We start from the raw sequence: 21107 nt of genomic DNA on the forward strand, positions 1-21107 counted from the left end.
ATAAAAAATATCAAGGGAGTTATCTAAAAAAATAGAATCCCCATATGCGCCTCCTTTGCCAAAAATAATGATTTAAAACGGTGCCGTCCAGTGTCGGTTGCCTCCAGGTTCCATGAGAGAACAGATTGCAGTATTGGCCTTAAAACGCAGCTTGTAATTGCGTCAAATCGACGGTGAGCATTGTCCCACATCACATGCGACCAAGAAAGTCAAGAAAATCAAAAGTATTAAAAAGTGGTGGCCCACACGACGTACCATTGTCCCTACCGTAGACGGAAACCACAAATCCGTCATTTTCTTCTTCCTCCTATTATTATTATTATTGCATCGCATCGCATCGCATCGCAGTGTATCTGAGTAATATCACTGTCCCTTTCCCTCTCCCTTTCATCAGAAACACAAACAAAACACCGATTCGCTATATTACCAGATCGGACTCAATTCCTGAACCGATGAAGTTGAAGCCGCAGTGAACCAAACCATCATCATCGCGTTACCGGAATAATCGACCCATCATCAATTAGATCGAAATGAAGGATGAGGACGGGCTTCCGACGACGACCGCGGTTACAAAGAAGGAAAACTTGGATTCGAGTCTGTTTGGAAAAGGCAGGTACAAATTCTGGGCGTTAGCGGCCATCTTGCTTCTGGCGTTCTGGTCCATGTTCACCGGTACCGTCTCGCTCCGCTGGTCCGGCACTCTCAATTCCCTTTCCAACGACATCGACACTCCCATCCACGACGACCTAGATGTTCTTGTGAGTTTCTTCTTGCCTTGGCTGTGCAAAGCAATGTCGTTTTGATATGATGGAATGTCATTTTGTTGTGTTTTGCGCAGGAAATGGAGGAGAGGGAGAAGGTTGTGAGGCACATGTGGGATGTGTACACCAACAGTCGCAGTGTGAGGTTGCCGCGGTTCTGGCAAGAGGCCTTCGAGGCTGCCTATGAGGATTTGACGAGCGATGTCGCTGAGGTCAGAGACGCTGCCGTCGCCGAGATCGCCAAGATGTCTGTTCGCTCCATTCATTTTGATCCACCTCCTCTTCAATCCACGGTGTGTTCTTCTTTTCTTACTCGTGGTTATTCTTACGGGAGAGGAAATCTTGTTCAGTCTTTCAACATATATATTGCATTCGAAATTTGGAATTTCATCTCATTTAAGATGCTGTTTGATAAACTTTTCATTTATAGGAGAATGAAATGAGAAGGGAAAATGAATTGAATTTCTGTTGAAAGATTAAATCAACTTATGCTCTTCAATTTTATTTTTTTTATACAAACACTGTCATTTAACTTCTGCTGAAGCTGAGGTGCATAACTTAATTTTTACTTGTGGAAGAGGTTTAATTCATTAGAGCCTAATCAAAGTTTATGGTGTTGATCAAACTGAATGACCTGTTTGTTTTCGTTAGCTTTGTAGCAGATGGGATTATTGCGAGGATAGTTTATTTTATTTGTAAATTGATTAAGGTCTGAGGATTATGTAAAGCATTTTTCTGGGTGGGAAATCTCGTTACTTTGTACATGATCTATTTTGCATGAGGAAGATGATGAACTATTTGAAACAAAATTCATACGAACCCACCTATTAGGGAGCGTCTTTTACCTTCCGTCGCTCATGTATGGTCATGCACTCATGCTTACTGTGATTGGTCAGTTTTCAATTTGTGCGTTTTGGTACAAAAATATTTCGTGCAAAATAGAACTACTATTTGCATAATATGGTATGTGTAGTTTGGAGAAGGTTTAAGTTACAAGATAATGACAACTTTCTTTATCACTGTTATTATATCGTTCTGGTGAAAGAAATCTTGTTTGCTTGTATTTAGAATTCTCTTCACTGCTTACATTTTTATTGTATGATATTGGTGCAATAATTTATTATGTTATCTTTAAGCAGTGTGGTTAGACCTTCATTTAGCAAATTGACAATACTCCTCCTCCCCCTCTCTCTTTCTTTTCTCTTCAAAAGGTTTGTATGTGTGACATCTGTGCTTGTGGTTATTTGGGAGAAAAGAGCAAGAGTACAACTTTGTGGAGGAGGGTAAGGTGTCCCCTATAACAGACAAGACAAAATACGACCAACATGATGAAATATGTCTAATATAAAATCCCATCCTTTGCATGTCCTGTTCACACAGTGAAAATACATGAATTAGCTGCATGTGTGTATTTATAACACTCTGAGCTAATTACTTCTTGTTTCTTCATAAAAACTGCAACAATAGTCATGTGCATCACTTCAAAGATTTTATAGGAAAATTGGTACCTTAAATTTTGTGGAATTTCTTGAATCCTTCATGATGAATTGGAATTGCATGAGTCCTTTTGAGGAGTCTTTATTGAATTACAAAACACAACCATCAAAATGTCACCAAAGCATGAAAAATGTCTCCTATAAAAGCTTGTGTTTTGCATGACTTGTCAAGCAGTGCAATTACACTATTAGCTGCATGTACATTTCTCTTAATACTGTGAGCTAATTACTTTTTGTTTCTTCACGAAAATGGTAATAATATTTACGCATTATTCTTCTGCATTCTCCTTTTAAGATTTTATGGGAGTATACACCTGTAAAATTTGTTGAATATCCAGAATTGGGATGAGTTCTTCTGAGGAATCTTTATTGAGTTGGATGCTTTGGTGGCATTGCTATGTGATCCATCTGTGACTCTGTGTTTAGCGACCTCTGCATTACCATGGTTAGTGCTATGTCAACAAAGTGGCTGGTGCATCTCTGTTGTTTCTTGCCATTATCTTTGCTGACATTGAGATGGTTTGGCACAATTCCACGTTAATGTAGAGGGACACCAATTTGCATCAATTTGAATAACCATGAGCAAACTTGTTGAAATTGAAAGGGGCTATATTCTATTGCATTTTTATGGATCCCTCTTGCATTTGTTTTAGCAGTTTCCGTTAAACATGTGATGACTAATATACATGTGGCTAACCCAATTTGCTTCAATTTGAAAAACCATGAGTAAAATTGTTGAATTTGAAGGGGGCTATAATCTGTAAAAAAAATGTTATTATAAATTCCTCTGGCATTCGTTTGAGTAGTTTCCATTAAACATGTGATGACTAATATACTTGTCTTGCCTTAGCAATTACCAATTGGTCCATGTCAATCCCACAATCCACATCAAATAAAAATAATGAACTATTTAGATAATTTTTATTTTGTTAAGTATGAAATGTAAAGAAAAATTCTCAATTTTTATTTTTCTTAGAAGAAAATTCTTGCGTGATGACAAATGCTCATTGATTTACAGAATTTGTTGTTTACATTTGGATGAAAATGCATGTTGCAATGTTCTTATTTATTTGAGAGCTTTCCCCTTTTTTCCTCAAGTGGATAAGTGATTGATTTGTTAGCCTTGTCTCTGCCATTATGTATGATTAAAAGAAGAAAAACTAGCTGGCTATCATGAGATTGTTGCATTAAGATGATGATAGTGTGTGATTAGGCAGACAGACTAGAGTACTTTAAAAAAAATTAAAAAGGATGTTGCTGGTTTTGACATTGACTTCTTGTGTTGCAATTTACTTCATTGGCTTTCCTTTTGCTTATATCTTTCAATTTTTCTGCCATTGGTAGTTAATTTAATCATGTGACTCTCAAAGGTAGACGAAGCATTTGTAGAAGACAGAGTGGGGATTGTAATTTTAATGTAGGGTAGCTTGCACAAGTATGATGGTATTTTTATGTGAATTACTTGATGCTTCCTTACCTCAGTTATTTATGTGAAACCTTAGCTCGGTCTTAAAATTCAAACGTGATCACACCAATGCATATATTCTGGCCTGATGTCTTCATTGTGCACCATTTTCAGAGTGCCCGAGAATTCAGCAAGAGCCTTAAGCAAGCCGAGAAAGGAAAAGATGCAACAACCTCAAGGCGTGCTTAAAGGTTAGTGTGTGGAGCATTCAAGCGTCTGCGGTGTACTTGAAAAATGCTCGAGTGGTACCGGAAGATTGTGAAGAGATAGTAATGGACGAACTCATACTCGGATTTCATGTTTCCATCACAGGGATAATGATGTATTTTAATAGGCTGTGGTTCTTGCAAATTTTGCAGTCAAAATTCGTAGTCTTCACGAAGTGAGGAGTAGTAAATCGAAACACGAACTTTTGAACAGACAAATTCAATTGAGCATGTTCTGTTTAGCTTTATTCCACAACATCTAAATTATAAAACTCTCATGTTTCTATAAAGTAGTGCATTTCATTCTTGGAACATAGCCAGCATATAAAAAACACCTTCCTCCTTCATGAATTTTACAATATTAAAAGATTCTATTAATTAACGTTACACTTACGAGTAAAAAGGTGATTCCACGTTGAAAGAGGGGACACAAATTCTATCAAACTAGAATCTGCTGAATTGGGTTACAAAAATATGTAACATGGAATATCTCTATGCATGTTACTTTATTGGAATTTGATCTAAACCTAAATTCATGTTTTAGTTTGGATTATAATTTTATCTTACACAAAAAAAAAAATCACCAAAAGTCAATCGTACAATTGAACTGGGGGCTGAAATAGTATCATATATATATAAGTATTTGAAAAGCAAAATGAGGCCCATTGACTTAATAGAGAAACAGAGAAAAGTAAGGTGCGAAAAGAGTGAGGCGGAGAAAAATGAAGTGCCCGTATTGTTCGGCGGCGCAGGGGCGTTGCGCCACCACGAGCGGCGGGCGTTCGATCACGGAATGCACGTCTTGCGGGCGCGTGGTGGAAGAGCGACAGTCGCATCCCCACCACGTGTTCCACGTGCGCGCCCAGGACAACCCTCTGTGTCTCGTCACATCGGATCTCGCTCTCCCCGCGCTCAATCAAAACAACGACGAGGAGGACCCTTTCGAGCCCACGGGCTTCATCACCGCCTTCTCCACCTGGGCCCTCGAGCCCAACCCACTTTACCTCCAGTCCTCCCTCTCCTTCTCCGGCTACCTCGCCGAGCTCGAACGCACTCTCGAATCATCATCATCATCATCCTCTTCCTTCACTTCTTCTTCTTCTTCTTCGTCGACGGTGGTGGTTGATAATTTGAGGGCGTACATGCAGATTATCGATGTGGCGTCAATTCTAGGGTTGGACTGCGATATCTCCGACCACGCTTTTCAGTTATTCAGGGATTGTTGCTCCGCTACGTGTTTGAGAAACCGCAGTGTGGAGGCGCTTGCTACTGCAGCTCTCGTTCAGGCCATTAGAGAGGCTCAAGAGCCCAGAACCCTTCAGGTTTGTAATTATTGTACAATTATTTCAAATGTTGTTTCTGAGTTAACGGTCAATTTTAGGGATTTATTTGTGAAGTCAAACAAGTAGCATTTGAGTTTGCTTTCAGTAGGAAAATACTGTTTGATGATATCTTGGACTTATTCTTGAGGTCTATAATATTGATCCTTATTTGATATGGCAGGAAATTTCAATTGCTGCCAATGTACCGCAAAAGGAAATTGGGAAATACATTAAGATACTGGGAGAGGCTTTGCAGCTAAGTCAACCTATTAACAGCAATTCCATTTCAGTTCATATGCCAAGATTTTGCACGCTTCTTCAGCTCAATAAATCTGCTCAGGTAACTCTGAAATTTGACAGCTTCAACCTCATTTTGTTTTGAAAATCTTCAAACAAACAAAAGCCGTTGAATTATGCCATGATATATGTTTAGTGATAGATTTGGAATATGGTGGGGAATCTGAGACAACTCTCACATCACAGGTCTGCTCTTACATTTGCAAGGTTCTAGATATTTTTTGTTGCTATTTTTCTTTGTAGACAGAATGTAGAAAGCCTTAATGTCCATGTGACATAAAATTTTAGTGTTGGTGTGTGTACTGATTACATTGGAGATGTGCATTATTTTATTCTATTCCATATATTGCAAAATTCTGACAGTGAGTCCTACATTGCTTTTTAGGAACTGGCTACTCACATAGGAGAGGTTGTGATCAACAAATGCTTCTGCACCCGCAGGAATCCGATTAGCATCTCAGCTGCTGCTATATATTTGGCTTGCCAACTTGAAGACAAACGCAAAACCCAGGCAGAAATTTGTAAGGTAACTGGTCTTACTGAGGTCACTCTCCGTAAAGTGTACAAGGAACTATTGGAGAATTGGGATGATTTACTTCCCTCTAATTACACCCCAGCTGTTCCTCCAGAGAGGGCATTTCCCACAACGGTAATTGCTTCTGGTCGTTCTTCAACGGCTAAGGTTGATGCTGTAGAGGTTATTTCTTCTTTGGACCCAGAAAAGTTGCCAGATATTAAACATAGCAAACCTAATGAGGGCCCGGGCATGGTTCATCATCCCAGAGGGAAGGATGAGGCTGTTGGTGGTTATCATGCAAGCCATTCCACACTGAATCAACAGTCAACTTTTTGGCAATCCCAGCTTCCCAGTGGGACACACAATCATCAGAATGTTTTGCAAGGAATGGATATTGATGTATCGCAGCGAAACCACCAACAGCCAGAACACATGGCAGAGGATACAACAAATGGTGCTGCCAATGGTAGTTCTCTAAAATCAAACCAACTTTGTAGTCCTCCTGCTTCTAGTGCAAGTTCTGTTATGAGGCAGTTTTCAGCTCCCCCTTCATCTGGGCCTTCAAATGTTCGATAAGTACAGTCACCTAAGATAATGCCAGGTTATCCGGATCACTGAAGAACAATGAAATCTAAATGGTTGGGGAAATACCGGTTCCTTGTGCCAACACCTAACCTAGCACGGATAAAATTACTTCGCCTCTTTTAAGTATACTATTGTGTATATATATGTATGCATTATGTCATTTGATTTGTTTCTGATGTGTGAACTTTGCTGTGGTTATTGCCAGAACTGGTATCATTCATAGACGCTAGGAAAATAATAATTTATGGCGGTTTTACTAATTTCATGGACTTAATTATAAAAAATGGGGCAATATGAAGGGCCTAATTACATTTTTTTTTATTTAAGGACGTAATTAAAAAAATTTGCAAAACATTGAGGATCTACAAATATATTGTTTTAAGGATCACAATTGATTCAGTTGTGTTTATAACGCATTCCAAGAACCCTAGTTCACTGTTTGCATCTCTATAAAGTGTATGCGGTTATTTTTTTTATATTGATAATTAGGTGAGAAGACCCAATTAAAAAAGAAAAAAGATGAGGGTTCCAGTAAAAAATACAGGGACCTAATTAAAAATTTAGTAAAAGTAAAAAAACTCTCAAAATAATTTAAACATAGTATTATATATTGAAAAAATGTATTGGACAAGTGCCCTTTTCAATTATTCTTCTATTAATATATATATATATATATATATATATATATATATATATATATAAAGAATGATTCCTCAATTATATTAAAGTATTACTCTCTTTTCTAAATAATTGCTAAAATAAAAAAATATAAAAATAAATAATCTGTCCAAAAAACTGATAATCTTTCAAGTATTGAAAATGGAGTTTGTATGCATTCCTGTATTAAACAAGTCCAATCAGAAAGAGAAACACTATACAAACAAACCAAATAAGTGTGTTAATTTAATTTTCAAAAGAGAGATGGTTTTATGTGTATCTTTCTCCAACTGCATAGAATGTTATGTAAGTAGTTTTCAAATATGAAAAAAATTATCAAGTTGGTTAATATATTCAACTTAGACTCTTAAGAGACTAAACTAATGAATATTTAATAGTTAGAAATTACTTATATTATTTCCTTATGGATTAAGAGAGAATAGAAATAACTAAATTAACGGTTTATTTTGTACAAAAATTATACTCTAATTGGGTCTAAAATTTTATATCTCTATCCACGTACTGTATGGGCTTTTGCTTCCTGCACCCCGAAAACTTAAAAAGATAACAATGCCCTTCTCCTAAGCACCTTCATTCTCGTCTCCCCCCCCGCCCACGCGACACCCCCATTCCCCTTCCACGCTGTTGTGTGTCATCAACAAACCCCCTTCCCATTTTCTTATAGGTATATTGTTTTATGGAATAGTTATTCCATGACATATACTCATTCCGGAATAGTTATTCTGGAATTTAAAATTTGTATTATGAAATAGCTTTTCCAGAATAATTACATGTTACGGAATAGCTGGTTTTGGTGATTGGGCCATGGGGAGCAGGACTGCAGGAGTTATGGCTGTGGCTGAAGAAGCAGCGCGTGAAATGGACAAAAGGGTAAGTTGGGAATTTTAAAAATTTAGAGAGTGCAGCAAGTAAAAGCCTATTGTATGCTGTTAACATGTGTGATACATATCAGTATTTAAGCCTATCTTTAAAAATGCTGGAGTCCTCCATTGTAGATGTTTTTATATGCACATCCAAGAACTATAAGGGAATAAAAAAAATATTAAAAAAAAACGTACCTAGTTCTTTATTCTTTATAAATAAATAAAAAATGCACAACAAACTTGTCACTTTCGTAAACGAGTACTTAACTTCTTATTGTCTTTTCCTCGTTATCCTCTCATCCTCCACTGCTACAATTCCATTGTAAGCTCATCACCACTCGCTTTGCTGGTACTTATGACCTAATTATCTCTGCCACTTCTAAACCTCTACTAAACCTCAAGCCTTATTGTTAAACCTATGAGTCACTTCTGGGAATTTCTTCTAGTGATAAATTCCTTCTTTCTGTGATGAATTCATTCCCTTGATGACTGACTTTTTAGCCAGTTAATCTGCTCGTTAGCTATGTTGTGTTGCTTGACCTTGTTTGTTTTCTAGGCCCTTTATCAATTTTTTAAAAGTTATGGAAATTGGGCACAATAATTCGGGTAATTTTCATAAGTTTAACATAAACAATGTAACCTAAGTAAAGGCTAATAGAACTAATATAACATTTTTTTTATAATACAAAAGTCAGTGAAATTGTGATTAATTTATAATATTGAATTTTGCTAAAACCATTCGTATATATATGTCACATGGGATAAATAACATGTTAAAAAAATAAAATTTATGTATTAAACATTAAAATTGGCTAATCTTTAAAAGTTTCTCTATTAAATCCAAGCACTTAATTGATGATTTTTCCCTTTTATAAAAGTTACGATGAATTATATTGTACACTAAAAGTGAAAATAGATAAGTTAAATATGTATTCTATAAAGAAAAAAAAATACACTTTTAGAAAACTTAATCAAAATATTATTCTTTTTGGTAGAATATAAAAGTGTGTTGTGAGACTTATTATTGAAATGAAACTGATTTTTTTTCTTTTTTCTTTGTCCTACTCAGAGAAACAACTAATTTGTCTTTCTTGGCCGCCTCGTTGGGTGGAAGAGCCCATAGCGGTGCAGAATCTAGATCATAGCCATAGTCATAAAAAATCTCATCACCAGCTTTAATGTTTTCCCTGGCAAATATGCCGACTCGATGATCTCCTCCAACAAGCATCACCTATGCAATCAATACAATAGTCCAATTATTTTGACAAGTCCATAATGGAGTTCAATGTGCGGAGATTAAAGGGTAAGTTTGATATCTCCCCATAACCAGAGTAATTGGACTGACCTTTGCATAGCAGTTGGGCTTTGATGAATGGTTTGCAAATTTTAACTTGTCTCCCATGCGAAAAGCGTCAATAACCCACTGGGAAAAATCAAATAGTAGGTTGATGAGAGATGTGCATGAAAAGACCTTAAAATCATCAATTTCAAAACACAATATATTATACTTGCCAAGAAAGAGATATGGGGAAAATGTAACATGGTGAAGGTTGATAGAAAAATAATGAAACAATTAGTAATTGTGCTAATTGAGAGGTAACACAATTGGAAACTAGCTGAATTGATGAGCCCAGACTTGTCATTTTTTATAATAATATCTTGATTCTAATTCATTAATTTCTAAAGAAATAAGAAAACATAAATAACGAAATATATATAGAGAAGAGGGATTCACTTACTCCAAGAATAACTCTTTTAGAGTTACTCCTCCATTCTCACCATTCATTTTCTTAAAATCTAATGGTTATAATGAGTAACTAATTTTAACCACTAGATTTCAAGAATAAGGAGTAACTCTTAACCATTATATTTATATCATTTAAATGCCCTTATATAAATTATAAGAATGCTCAAATCCATATGAAAAGCACTAGAACAAGGCTCGAGAGAAAATGTAGTTGATCAAGACACTTGCCTGGTCATTGAGGTTAAAAAGGAAGGAAGTGTTTATGCGATCATATAGTTTCCCACGCTTTTCTGCTTCTTTAGGAGGGATTAGCTCACCCGTGTACTCTCCTAGGCAAACATTTTTGCTAATTGGGTTCTGAAATGCATCACCAATTAGTTAAGAGAATGCTCTGCTATGTTATCTAAAAACAAATAGTTACAAATATCTCAACCTTTGCAAAGGCTCCCCATCCTATAACATCTGACTTTGCCAAAAGAATCTGACAAAGATAAGGAAAATCATATAAGATACTTATGAATTCATCATTTTATTGATGAATGAAATATAAGTAATTTAAAGAGCAAAAGAACTAGAATGTGTTTGATTTCTATTTTCAAAAACTATTTTAGTTTTTAGATTAATTATTTTGAAATAATCAACTATTTCTTTTTTTAGTTCTTGAAATAATTATTTTGAAATCAATTTAAAAAAATAGATTTTGGATGAGAAACTGGTTGTTGAATAATATGGAACTGTTTTAGAAAATAGTTTTTAAAACAAAAAAATTGAAAAAGAATAAAAAAAAATTTACTAACCCTTTCTTTTTGCCCTAAAAGAAGATTCATATTTCCACACTTAGCATCTTCATGTCGAGGTAGCCTCCCCAATGAGTCATCACCGCAACTATATAAAAAAAATGTCATTTAAAAGTGTAAAACAAGTTGACTAGTTCCATTCACTTAAAACTGAAATGGTTAATTCAACTATAATGTTTTTAGTTGATATTATTTAAACAAATGAATATCTTCTAAAACCAAGATACTTATCCAAGCAGGCAGTAGACAAAATTATTAGAGAATTGTATTCTTTTCATCTAAAAAAAGGTAAGATATACAAACACAATATCAATTTTTTGCATTAGCATATGCTACTAACTTATTAGGACAAAAAAACTATTTAGCTATAATTTTCTCGATGAGATAAAGAAAAACATAAGAAATGTATTAAAAGGAAAAATAGGATGCATAAAATCAATTTCAGAGGCACAAATAAAAATAATTAATTGATGACATTACCTAACCCAACAATTTTGACAAACATCTGGGTCACATTCACGGTTGGCTGCAAAACATGGACATGATCGACTTTTGCATTGACTTTTTGTGCAACGGCATCCTCTAAATCGATTACTGCAGTGTTTTGAACACCTAAAGGTAGAAAACAAAAAGCTAATTGATCAGAGTTTATGTTAAGAATGCATTTCCAGGTCTTGCAAACATGATTTTTTTAATAGCTTTTCCATCATTATGTATCTCTTTTAGCACCCCCAAGAAAATAACATTTGTTTCCTTTTGAGTTAAAATGCTTAGGAAAATCATAGTTGACAATTTGTCCAAATCATGCTCGTTGGAGTTGAATCTTCAAGCTAGATACCACGTAAAGATTATTAACATAGTAATTCAAATAGACCAACACATGGCCATGGGAAATATAAAATATCCTCAATTGTGCTTATTTCTTTAATCAAAAAATCTTAGAGGCGCATAATTAAATGAGAATCCACATACCCGCAATATTTTTCACAGCAAGTTCCATTAACAAGACAGGAACATTCCTTTCCACATATTCCATGGCACCCACAAGGAGTATATTGCTTATTACACAAGTTTTGCCCATAAGCAATTTTTCGCCATCTAGGTGGGAGGCCAGCAGACTTTCGAGAATAATTGAACTTTTTAGGTTTTCCTTTTTTTCGTTGCGGTCGTGATCTTGATGACATTTCTTGGTCCTATTAAAATAATCCAAATTCAAAACTAAAAGTAGTTTGAAGCTATCAAAATAGCATACCATTGCAAAATTATATTCCAATGCCAAAAACTAAATGTCCAAAAATTATGTTTTCTCTTTAATTGATTTAACAGGTTCATCAATACGAGTATGATATAGGAATCCTTAGCTACCAAAATTCAAACACATACATAAACTCAAAAGTGCAGCTCAATCCTTTCTGCATGTCTAATAACAAACATCCTTCCTTATTAGGAAACACAAAATTTGAAACTTGAAAAGCCCTAATCAATGATAATAAGAATTTTAATTTTATCAATTACCAAAGTTTGTCTTTATCCAACTATTTGGTCAAGACATTTCATTATATATTAATGTTCCTATTTAAATTTGTTTCTTCAATAAATTGTATCATAACTTATCTTACACAACAAGTGTGGAAGACTAAATTTTTCATCACTATTAAACCACCCCTCTCACCTCCAAAAAACAATCAATATTGAAAATAACATAAAGAAGATAAGAAGTCTCACTGTGCACCCTGCATTGATCTTTTCATTTTTTTCCATGATTGAACTTGGTATGAATCCATTGGTCATTAACTCCCCACCACCAAACATGTACCTAGCTACTTCCAAGCATGTCTTCAAGCCAGGAAGTAAGGTAATGGCTATAAGGCAACTGTAGAAAATGAGTAGCATCACATAAGCAAAAACATAAAAAGAAATATCAAAATTGAGAAAGTTAGCTACAAATGTCTTTTGGTTACAAGCATTTTAAAAGTTTATCTATTACTATGATGATTGGGAGATAATAACCTTGAATGCATTCAAGACATTGATTGCTTATTGTAAGGAAAAATACATTGATAAAGAGCTCAATTATTGCACAAGCTAAAAAGAAGAATACATCACAAATGTATAGGCACAAATACGCTAAAAATTAAACTATTGCAAAATAGTTAATTGTTTTCATGAAAAAAAATATTGAATATACTCAGATCACATGCACAGAAAGCAAGAATTAATTTTACGAGCTTTTTTCAATTTAGTGACTATTTCTTAGTAAATATTAACTACAATTAAAGCTAAATAGAGGAAGGGTTTGAAGGAATTATCGCCAAATGCCTCCAAGTAACCTTAAAATGTTTTGTGTAATGACTTCATTACTTTGTTCATTCCAAGCAAGGGCAATAATATATATAGAAAGATATAGGTTTATTTAACAAATAAATTACAACCATAATTTGTTAAACATACTAAGAAAAATGTGTTGAAAAGTATCTCATTATTTAGGTTTTCTTTATTGACCGACATCATCACTTAGGATAACAACAAAACACATGTTGGATACAAAACAAGGCATCTACACCACACACATTAAAGAACAAATAGTGTTATATATACAACACTCGTTGTACTCATGGTCTATGGATTCATCAAATCCATTTGCGAACTTATAATTTTGCATTTGTTAAAGGCTAATTCCACAACTCGAACCTATGACCTCTAGGTTTCAAGGCGATAACTTTAACCATGGTCATTGCCTCTAGGCATACATTATAAACTAAAGTTGATGCCTCCATTTCTCAACACAATACAATTTTTCTTTTGAAAAAATAGCAACAACTTAATTAATTAAAATGGTCTGAGTGTTTAGTGAGAAAAACTCCATACCTATTTTTTCCAAACATTTTTACTCCCTTCAAATACAAATCCATTTCCAGAGGTCTCCAATATGAGTCGCTTGACATCCCATTAGCTTGCACTTCCCTTGAAATGGATATTTGGTTAAGTTTTATCCCATTTATGAGATCTTTTTGTCCATCCACAACTCTTTTGTCACACTCGCCATGGCCAGAGCTACCAGAAATTGTTAGTTTTTCTGAAGTATGTTCAACAAGACTTTTCAAAGATGCATAATACACTGTGTGGTTTTCTTCATCATCACGAGGCAATATTGAGTCCTCTTCCATTGTTGTAATTACTTTATCTTGAAAAGACCATTGAGTTGAATTTTTCGACAAAATCCTAGCATCCTTTAACTGCGAGAAAATGAAACGGAGACCAATTCACAACCTTGTACAGTGTTTCAAAATTAAACATATAATAAACATAAATAGGGTGGAGCTTTTGAAAGAACATTCATACATATCTCCCCCCCCCCCCCTAACACACCCACCCATCCATCCACACACAAAGCCTAAGGGAGGGGTCTAGGGCCTTTGACTACCCCCTGTAAATCTGTCTCAGCTTATCTTAGAGGTGTCATCATTTTTTCACAAACAATAAATATGGTCCAAATAAGATACTAGTACGGGAAAATACATTTTTTTAAATTAAAAACAAGTAAAAGTTTTATATTATTTCTTGTCCTTAACATGAAAATATAAATAAAAAAATACTTAACATCCTCAAGTTCAAATAAAGAAGAAGAGAAAGAGTACCATGAGGTAACATTGATCACTGCATGGTTTCTTATCACCTTCAGGTTCAAGCCAAACTGGTTGGTTTTCACTCTGTGAAGTAAATCACCAAATTAACTTATTTAGGGAGTTGGGAACATAAAATAAGTTGAAAAGAACATAGTGCATTGTTACTTACATGGTATACTAAAGGTTTATTAATGCCATGCATAGGACAATCAAAGATCTGGTTGAGGAAATTATAAAAGCATAAATAGACACAAAATATGTAATAACATATTAAACACCATGGCAATGAAAATAATGTTAAAAGGATAATATTTTAATATGTACCAGACATTGTCGACATAAAAGATTATTGAAAGTTTCTAAAGTAACACTCAAGCTTTTTTCCAAACATAATCCAAGATGATTTTCACATCCTCTACAATGACAATCTTCACAATGTTGGTCTAGAATCTCCATATTCTTTTCCTTGAGTTTTTCATACCTCTCCTGCATAATTTGGTGTGGGGAAGGGGGGATCCCCCAAACATAAAAACGGTTGTTCAAAATTTTCATGGTGCAAATTATTTTAACAATAATTAATTATGAATAACAACCATCAAACATATAATCATGTCCATAAGTTATTATAGGTTACCTGAATTTCTGAATTAGTAGTCTTAACAAATTTTTTAACGACATTCAATACCTCCTCAGTACACCCATATTCTTCAAGCGTCATCCTAATATTCAAGAGCCAATATAACAATTTTATAATAGAGAAGCTTCAAACATTTGAATAAAGAACAAAAATTATGTAAAATGAATTTAAATTTGATATTAAATGTAAATATCATGTGTAACGATGATAAATGTCTTATTTTCTATTTCCTAAGTAAGGAAAACCACTAAAGGACTAGCAAGCCTTGTATCTTACTTGACAAACAAATATGTAAATTTGTTTTTATGTAAATTAAGGATTTATATGTTTCATAGCAAAAATTAGAATCAAGATCTCTAGCTCTTATTGTAATTTTTTTCTTCCCAGAAAAATAAAATTATTAAATGCTTGTACAACATCTCCATTTTTATTTACCGCAAAAATTTGTCTTCAACCTCAGTGAATTCATGTTTGACATCCTCGGGATCTACTATCTCTTCCTCATTGTCACTGCATATCACCATTTCACCTTTATTTTTATCATGGTACATTTGGTATTTCCCGATAACCGATTGATCATCGACCATTCTCTCATTTCTGTTCAACATGAAAAATCTTAAAAATTGAAAAATGATAAACACAACATGCATATGGATTTATCAATAATATTTGACTTGAAAGTTTCTATTTGAAAAGAAAATGCAATTCAAGAAGCATGTATTTTTTCTTATGACAAAAATTGCATTGCATTCCTAGGTCATCTATTTGGACAAAAAAAAAATGAAACTTGAAAGTCAAACGCACCTAGCCACGTATACCCAAGATGTATATTGTGGTAATTTATCCGTGTGTGGAATCCTAATGCTTTTTGTTGGTGATAAGTCAACATTGTTGATTTGATTCTTCTCCACAATACCTTTAGGAAAGCCACTTAATTTACATAAAGGATTGTGAATTCTTGAAGAAAGCATATTGACATTTTTCTCGGTTTCCAAAGACCCCCTTTCAAATATTATTGACATGACTATTGAAAACAAAAGCTCAAGATGCTCCCAATGTCTTTGAATTTTTTCCTGTGAAAACACAACTGAGATTAATTGCATGCTAACTAGCAATCTATACAAAATAAACCCTTCTCAACTAGGAGCAAGTAGAGGCATTGGCTCCCCTCCTTCAAGCTTTCTATATGTGTCTGTGTGTGTGTGTGTGTTTTAGTCTCCATGAATGCTTTTTTATAGTTTTAATGCACAATGTGACAATTTTTTTACTACAAGAGAAATTAAAAAAGAACATTTTTTGAAATGGAGGGACTAAAAGCATATAAATATAAATTTACAATACCAAAAACACCAATGACGTAAATTCGAGGAATCAAAAACATTTTTTAATTATGCTCATAAATAACTTTTAAAAAATAGAAAATTATTTTTGAAAACATTAAACAAACAAGGACCATACTTTGACTGATTGCCCTCTCTCAACAAGGATTTGATTAGTTAATTGTTTAATCTTGGTCTTCAAGGTTCTTCTAACAACATCTTTTGCCTCTCCATGTTGTTCCTGCCAATGTCATAACATGCAATATGAGCTTACACATATTACTACAAAAGTTCAAATACACAAAACTGCATATATTTTTATAAAAATAAAATAAAATAAAATTTGCCTCTACTACATCAGGTTTGGCTGTGGCAAAAGAAATAGGTAATGAATGCAAAGTTGGATCCTTAAGCATTAAAGCAAAAAAAATATCAACAAAACGCAGAGCAAAATTCATTATCTCATATGTTATTTGTACCGTGTGCGCGCACAAAGATAGAGGAACAAAGTTGTTTAGATTCATGCTTCAATATCCAATTAAATACAAGAAAATATACTATCATGTAGGTCTAATTTTGAACTATGTATCATTGCGATACGGTCCCAAAGAAATGAAATAAGAAAAAAAAAACAGAGAACAAAATAAAACATATAAAGGAAAGCAAAAGAACAAAGGCGTAGGGAAAGAGATACATACCCGATGTTTAGAAGTAGAGTCAATAGTTTTTTCCCCCATGGATCCGTGCAAAGATTGATTAGAAGAGAAGAGGTGAGAGGATTGAATGGAAAAAGTGATGAAAAAAGTGAATTGAACAAAGTAAATGATAATAACGTTCTTCAAATCTCCGTTGTTATATCATCAACATTGCGTAATACTTTGTCGTTTTATGTGTGATTTTTTTCTTTGTATAACCAATACGGGACTGTCACTCTCAACTTGAACGTTTTTTTCATAATAATATTTTTTATACATAGTAATTTAACACGGTATTATGAGATTTACAACACTCACACATTTTGTTCAATTAACTGTGCCATATCCCGTTGGTTTTTTTATAGTAATATTTGAAAATAGTTTTTGTGTGCAATGAGTCTAGGAATTTTTATACTACAAGTTAAAAAAACACATATTGTTAAAATAACTTTAAAGATGTATTATAAAGTCAACCAATTTACTGATTTAGGGTTCTTTTAGGAGATTTTGGATTTGAAATATGTCTTTTTTAAACACGGTCATTTGTAACGCTTTTTAATTGAAACTTTAATAGGAATTTATTAAATAAAATTTAATGAATTTAATATATTAATAAAATATAAAAGGTATTTATCATTCTCCTCATTAAATATTTTATTTGAATGAATTTTTCTCACATTTGAATGATTATTAAAAGAAAGATAATTAAATGGTAAAATTGCACTTTTGATCCCCTAGTTTATTTCCAATTTCGGATTTGGTCCCCCTATAATTTAATTTACAAATTTGATCCTCCGATTTTATAAATCCCTGCAAAATTGGTCTTGGAAGCCCAATTTGGACGTTGACTGTCACGTGTCAATGTCACATGTCAATACCACGTGTCAACGTCTAAGTGGTTCCTGTAAAAACCTCTTTTTTTGTTGGTAAAATTACACTTTTGATCCTCCAGTTTTACTCCAATTTCGATTTTGATCCCCTTATAATTTAATTCACATATTTGGTCATCCAGTCTTATAAATCCATTTATAAATTTTAAACAAAAATATCATTGTCATAATTTCTTCTAATCTTTGATAAATTTCTTTTGTGAAACTCCCTGTCCTTCAAAAAAATTGTAAGTTTATTTAATACATTATTAAACTCTCTTTTAGTGTAAAATTTGTTATTTCAAGACAAACTGTTTTATATATTAAAAGATCAAAATAAGATTTTTTTATAGAGATGTTTATGTCATTTTATAAATATATTTAACTTTTTTTTTTCATTTTCATTCTTACGAGACAACTTATAAAATCACCTCAATTTTCATAAGTTTTCTTCTCTTTCCCTCACTTTCTTTCTTAAACTAAACATATCATAACTCTAAGGAGTTAATTACAAAAATTATTCAAGATTAAGGAACAAATTATAAATTTTTTTAATTTAAGGACCTAAACAAAATTTTCCAAAAAAGCTCATGAACCTATAAATATATTAAAACATAAAAATATTATAATTTTTATTAACTGTGGTTAAAAAATTGTTTATAATTAACATATTAATTATACTAATAATAATTATTAGTTATTAATCTAATATGTTAACCAAAATTGTTAATTTATAAAGTTATAAAACTAAGCATTATAATTAAAAATTAGAATAATCAAAATTATAGATTTAAAAAATTAAAAAAACTAATATAACAATTTAGTTTGCATAAAAAACCATGACTTAAATATATTTTTAGTTTTTAGGATTTAACATTTTTTTTCTCATCTTATAATTTTTATTCATTTCAAAATATATATTTTTAGTCCTTAAATAGTATATTTTTTTCCTGTTGAGAATCAAAAACAAAATAAAACTAAATTGTGAAGACTAATAAAAAAGGCATTTAAAGCTAAAATTAATTATTTAAGCCGAAAAGAGCATCCGACTCGTGCTTGCTCTCTCTGTGGTTTTGGGTCTCTCTCACTCACAGGCACAGCAACAGCACCATGGAAGGCGCAACGATGTTACTGTTGTCGCCAATATCGAGCTGCAACGTGCGCAGTAAGCATTTAAACTACTCACTCAGAAGGCGTAGCTGTTATTCTTCTCCCAGGGCACTGAAAATAGTGAGCATGGCGAAGGAGGGAAGCGACACCGGCAACGGCGTGGTAGAAAAAGCAGCCATAGCGGGTGGATTGATCTCAACCCCAGTAATTGCTTGGTCTCTCTATACTCTCAAAACAACAGGGTGCGGTCTTCCCCCAGGACCAGGTGGGTCAATTGGAGCATTGGAGGGTGTGAGCTACCTCGTGGTAGTGGGCATAGTGGGTTGGAGCTTGTACACTAAAGCCAAAACCGGTTCGGGACTTCCCAACGGTCCTTTCGGGTTGTTGGGTGCCGTGGAAGGATTCTCCTATTTGGCATTGGTTGCGATTGTGGTCGTGTTCGGGTTGCAATTCCTTGACAAGGGTTACATCCCTGGTCCTCTCCCCGCCGATCAGTGCTTTGGCTAGCTACCTTCTTCATTCGCTTCTCTTGCTTTCGATAATGTAATAATAATGTCAGCCACTACAATTCTATCCTGGATGGATAAGGTCGCACCGTCTTGTCTTAGGATGTCATTTTCCACTACCTCTGTTACTAAACAAATTACTTTGCATAAAAAAAAAACAAATTACTATGTTAAGGGATGCTGGTTGAATTGGTGAGCGATTATAAATCCCCTCACACTTTTGATTGATTGCATGATAAAAAAAAAAAAAACTTATTGCTATTATTTTTCCGTGTAAGAGTTCAGGCCATTAATGAAAATTACTGTGTCATATCGTTTATTTGTAGACTTTGTCGCACGCACCAATTTGCGCCAGAATTGTTGATTATTGACACCATATCACTTCCACGTTCAAAAAAGATAAAATTATAAATTTGATTTTTGTATTTGTTTCTTAATTTAATTTTGATCTCTATATAATTTAATTTACGAATTTAGTTTCTTAATTTTTTTAATTCTATTATTTTAATATTTAATCTTAAAATTAAACGTTAACTTAAAAATAAAAGGATTAAATTCATAAATTAAATTATAGGAATAAAAAACTTAAATTATAAAACATATAGGAGATCAAATTTACAATTTTATCTAAAAAATACAAATAATTGAGTGAATGGTGGATGCTCTAAAAAAAATAGATTTATTTCATTTCCATAAACAAGAAATGATATTTAATTTATTGTAAAGGAATTTTTACATGAAAGTGAACAGCGGATTAAGAAAAGAACGAAATTGGTCCATACTTGATAATTCTGTTTTCAACTCCACAGTTGATAACTTGAACGTACTTGAGAGCACCTGAGGACACAGCGGCACTTCAACTAGTCTAACTACCCTGTGTCGTAGAGTCTTCCTCGTACATATAATTTAGAGGAGTAAACAGCATGCAGACATTGCTACCAACAGGGGTTTAATATTGTGGAAGATATTAGTCTTTCACAACTTAACAAACCAAGGTTTGAATTTCTATTTTAAGACATGTTCACATTTAGGATCATGATAGATATAACAAAGAATTTTACTTTAGCTGCCGAAAGGCCTAACACAATTTTCATCCTTAATCTGGACTTAGGATCTATTACCAAAAACATAGACAGGGTTGCCAAGAAAGATCTCGAGTTAAAAATTATTCTTATTCTTGAAACTCTGATTTTTTTAACGGTACTAAATGATATTGCATTATCCATGTAGTTAATCTCATTTAATGGAATAAGATGCCTCAAAAAATTTTTATCTTTGAAGAATGATACCTATTAATAGAAAAAAAGATACTGACATTACTAATTTGCTATGAATGGGACTGTGTGATACTAGTAGTTGTTTTTAGTTTAAGTAATTATCACTGATTTTTAAGTTAATTATAATATAATAATTAGTGAGGTAATTTATGAAGATTTACTTCTCTGAAAAATAGGAGTAGTATACAGAATGAATACATTCTGTCATACTGAAAATAAAGCCTATTGAAAATTTAAAAATGTTATTTTTAGCTGAATTATGTATGTTTGTTGTTTTGTTGGATGGCAAGCTATTTCAAGGCAATATGTGCTGTGAGCTAGCACAATCCTTTAA

At 33.4% G+C, this 21107-nt stretch overlaps 4 protein-coding genes across 4 annotated transcripts; 3 read left to right on the forward strand and 1 right to left on the reverse strand.

Annotated features, from left to right (window-relative positions):
- Positions 1–264: 264 nt before the first annotated feature.
- LOC114374215 lies at positions 265–4242 on the forward strand. Its single transcript, XM_028331830.1, has 3 exons — positions 265–758; positions 839–1054; positions 3837–4242. Exons 1-3 carry the CDS (start codon positions 531–533, stop codon positions 3909–3911), a joined length of 519 nt encoding a protein of 172 aa, XP_028187631.1. The 5' UTR covers positions 265–530; the 3' UTR covers positions 3912–4242.
- Positions 4243–4577: 335 nt separating this feature from the next.
- LOC114374213 (plant-specific TFIIB-related protein 1-like) lies at positions 4578–6923 on the forward strand. Its single transcript, XM_028331828.1, has 3 exons — positions 4578–5250; positions 5432–5590; positions 5933–6923. The coding sequence occupies exons 1-3, from the start codon at positions 4651–4653 to the stop codon at positions 6638–6640; spliced, it is 1467 nt and encodes a 488-aa protein (XP_028187629.1). The 5' UTR covers positions 4578–4650; the 3' UTR covers positions 6641–6923.
- Positions 6924–9097: 2174 nt separating this feature from the next.
- On the reverse strand, positions 9098–17139 carry LOC114375690 (histone-lysine N-methyltransferase EZ1-like). The gene is made up of 17 exons (XM_028333541.1): positions 17015–17139; positions 16456–16557; positions 15802–16070; positions 15433–15594; positions 14995–15079; positions 14685–14846; positions 14530–14577; positions 14373–14444; positions 13603–13970; positions 12460–12607; positions 11707–11927; positions 11215–11346; positions 10735–10822; positions 10371–10418; positions 10166–10294; positions 9536–9613; positions 9098–9421 (listed from the first exon to the last, which is right to left on the reverse strand). Exons 1-17 carry the CDS (start codon positions 17051–17053, stop codon positions 9212–9214), a joined length of 2361 nt encoding a protein of 786 aa, XP_028189342.1. The 5' UTR covers positions 17054–17139; the 3' UTR covers positions 9098–9211.
- Positions 17140–18901: 1762 nt separating this feature from the next.
- LOC114374052 lies at positions 18902–19815 on the forward strand. Its single transcript, XM_028331645.1, has one exon. The coding sequence runs from the start codon at positions 18991–18993 to the stop codon at positions 19495–19497; it is 507 nt and encodes a 168-aa protein (XP_028187446.1). The 5' UTR covers positions 18902–18990; the 3' UTR covers positions 19498–19815.
- The last annotated feature ends 1292 nt before the right edge of the window (positions 19816–21107 follow it).

Source organism: Glycine soja, chromosome 11 (assembly GCF_004193775.1).
Source record: "Glycine soja cultivar W05 chromosome 11, ASM419377v2, whole genome shotgun sequence".
Lineage (NCBI taxonomy): Eukaryota > Viridiplantae > Streptophyta > Magnoliopsida > Fabales > Fabaceae > Glycine > Glycine soja.